This window comes from Myotis davidii, unplaced genomic scaffold, assembly GCF_000327345.1.
Source record: "Myotis davidii unplaced genomic scaffold, ASM32734v1 scaffold233, whole genome shotgun sequence".
NCBI classification, from domain to species: Eukaryota; Metazoa; Chordata; class Mammalia; order Chiroptera; family Vespertilionidae; genus Myotis; species Myotis davidii.
The window spans coordinates 3311672-3314897 of NW_006285917.1; the positions used below are offsets into that span (position 1 = coordinate 3311672).

Here is a 3226-nt window from a genome sequence, read left to right on the forward strand (position 1 = left end):
AATGGGTTCTTAAACTGGACCGGAGGGCTGGAACAAAAGCATGGATGGAGTATTTGTGTGAACGAATATAAATTCAAAGTAAGCATCATTACATAAAAGGGTATGGTCTTTTTTTTTTTTTTTAGTTTTATTCATTTCAAACGGGCCATAGTTTGCCCATGGCTGCTCTATCCACTGAGCCAAACTGGCCTGAGCAATAAAAATACATTTTAAAAAAAGAAAAAAAGCCTGAAAAAGAGAAACCTACACCACCTGGAAATCGGCCTACATTCCATAATAAAACCCTTATGCTTAAGTACACAACTCCCCCATTACCATTAGTAAAGTAAATATTACCATACTCAAGTTACCAAAAACTAGGACATAGCCAACCTCCTGGACTTCTACCACACCACTGGCTGCCTGCGTGTGGCCTTGCACGCTGGGACACTGCTCCAGCCTCCTCTATCCTCCACACCTAACCAGATTTCCTTTAAAACAGCGGTTCTCAACCTGTGGGTTGCGACCCCTTTGGGGGTCACGCCCCTTACTGGGGATGTGCCCGCAGCCAAGGTACATGCCCTTGACCGGAATGGAACCTGGGACCCTTGGGTCCTCAGGCCGACGCTCTATCCACTGAGCCAAACCAGTTAGGGCTCACTATGCTTTAATTATGTTCAATTTGTAACAATGAAAATACATCCTGCATATCAGATATTTACATTACGATTCATAACAGTAGCAAAATTACAGTTATGAAGTAGCAACGAAAATAATTTTATGGTTGGGGGTCACCACAACATGAGGAACTGTATTAAAGGGCCGCAGCATTAGGAAGGTTGAGAACCACTGCTTTAAAACTACCAGAAAGCTTTCTGAAGGCAGCAACTCCTTCCAGTATCCCATCCCGTTCTCCTCACCCCACCCCAAAGCGTCTCCTTTCCAGCTTTGCCTCTCCAGCTGATCTACTAAGCTATTTATTTGCCTGAGGCAAATTTTCCTCATCCTTGAAATTCCTCCCAGATTGAGAAATTCTGGACTTCCTCTGTTTTGTTTTGTTTTTTCAGTCTCAAGGTACTTCCTTTTTTTCCTTCCTTCTTCCCTTCCTCCCTCCCTTCTTCCCCTCTTTCTCAGAAGCCTTCATTATCCATCCTCTCTCCCTCCCTCCATCCCTCTTTCTTCCTTCCTTCCTTCCTCCCTCCCCTCTTTCTTTCTCCTTCCCTTTCTCCCTTTCTCCCTTTCTCCCTCCCTCCCTTCCTTTTCTTTCTTTCATCAGTCACAGAGTCCTGGATTTGTGCGGCTTTGTTGTCCGCCTGTGAATCACTGATTGAACTAATGCCAGCAGGTCCTTAAAGTCCCAAGGGATAGGCGGGTGGCATTTTCACCCACACCCGGAGACGACTCCTAATGGCATCAGTGCTCACGTACTATGTGGAACATACTTGTGGACTGTCAAGCTCGGGGTTAATTGGTTTCAGTTTACGTCTCAGGGGAGCAGAGTCCCAGTGCACATGCAGCCCTGGTACAAGCGCCCCAACCAACTTTACTCCCGGAGGAGTGGCGTCCTGGAGGAAAGCAATGCCTCTGACTTCACCCCTTTCATACACCGCCTCTATCTCCTGTCAGAGAGAACAGATGAAATCTTAGATTACAAGTTTTCAAACTCAATTAATTGTTCATTAATATCTAGGAGTGGCAGATATATGATGCTTCCCTTTTCATGGCAGGTCAAAGATGAAATTTGATTATGCTTTGAAGGAGGTGGATTGCCTCTTGAAATTCCTTGCTGTGTCTTTATCAGTGTTGCGTTACCCAGAGCAGCCTCGGTGCCCTTATTTAAGCAAGGGAGGCTCACTTGTCTGCTTCTATAGACGAGCTAGCACTGGAGGAAGTCAAACCCGTTCTGCACAATGAAGAAGCAGCGTAAGACGGAGGCAGCACCACAATGTGAGCTAAGTAAGTAACTAGTAAGTATGCAACAGCCGGGGAGGTGGCCCAGCTGAGCCCACCGAGAAGGGCACAAGAGTGGCTACAGCCATTTTATTTTCTAGTTGCAGCAGAGGTTCCCAGAGGAAAGGTTCTGGTCTGGAGAGACTTTCTGGAACTCCCCAGGTGTGCTACAGAGAGATCCTCAGGACTAATTTGTGCATTTTCTTTTCTCTCCAGGAGAAAGTCTGTGTGCACACCAGCCTGTACCAGATAACTGACGATGCTCAGCCCAGTTTTTGGTCCCCCGCGTTTTCTACTTTGTACTTTATTTGGATTTTTCTTTTGTCAATTTACTCTCCTTTTTCTCCTCTGTTGGACTCTTTTACAACTAGTAACATTTTCTCCTAGCAGTTTTTACACGAAGAAAGAATTGGAGGGGTTTTTGCTTTATCTCTCTAAGGCCTGTGAGTTGGTTAGATAAGCTTGGTTATCTTGGATATAAGGGGGAGGGTGTCTAAGAATGTTTCTATAGCTCTGAACAAGAAGAAAAAAGTAGGGTGGTTTGTCAAACCATTTGTTTTCTCCCCTCTGTCGCATCACTGGTCTGACTGCCATCTTCAGAGAAACACTCTAGAGCAGTGGTTCTCAACCTTGGCTGCACATTAGAATCACCTGGGAATCTTTTTAAAATCCTGATTTCTGGGTCTCATCCTCCGGAAATTCTGTTTCTTTGTTATGGGGTCGGGGGGCCACAACATTAGTAACAAAGAAACAGAATTTCAGGAGGATGAGGTCCAGAAATCAGGATTTTAAAAAGATTCCCAGGTGATTCTAATGTGCAGCCAAGGTTGAGAACCACTGCTCTAGAGTGTGAGGTTGAGGCTGGCGATGGAGTGGGATTACTCTGGGGGAGATGCAGGTAAATCTTGGGGGAAGAAGCGAGGCAGATGGGTAGAATGGAGGGAAAGGATTCATTACAAAGGCTTGGGAGTAAGGCACCTGATGCGGTCGAACTGGTTGCACTAGCTGATGTTTCGCAGTTCCTCTCAGGTGTGGGGTGCTCTCGATAGGGCACAGATACTATGATGAGGCTCTGGGGGCGAGAGGACGTGGTCTTTGCAGGTGGCTCTACTGTATCGGGTGGAGCTGCACTTCACAGGGCGGAGCTGCACTTTTTAGGGCGAGCCACGTCTCCAGAAGAAACAAGCTGATTGTCAGTAGCTAACGTGAGGCCACAGGGAACTATTGCCCGAAACTTAATCTGTCTGCTGGGCGGGGGCCTCCAAACCGCACTCCGGGGGCTGGACCGCTCCGAAGG

At 46.7% G+C, this 3226-nt stretch overlaps 1 protein-coding gene across 3 annotated transcripts in view; it reads left to right on the forward strand.

The window, feature by feature from the left end:
* The first annotated feature begins 1867 nt into the window (after window positions 1-1867).
* SLC11A2 (solute carrier family 11 (proton-coupled divalent metal ion transporter), member 2) overlaps window positions 1868-3226 on the forward strand; it is a 45633-nt gene continuing 44274 nt past the window's right edge. For 2 of the 3 annotated variants that reach the window (XR_001512755.1, XR_001512756.1), the window contains exon 1: window positions 1868-1935. Coding sequence is in view for 1 of the 3 variants with exons in the window: in XM_015559632.1 (XP_015415118.1) it covers window positions 1890-1935 (46 nt within the window). In the remaining 2 variants the exon portion in view is untranslated. The remainder of the gene's footprint in view (window positions 1936-3226) is intronic. The other variant, XM_015559632.1, reaches the window with a different exon arrangement.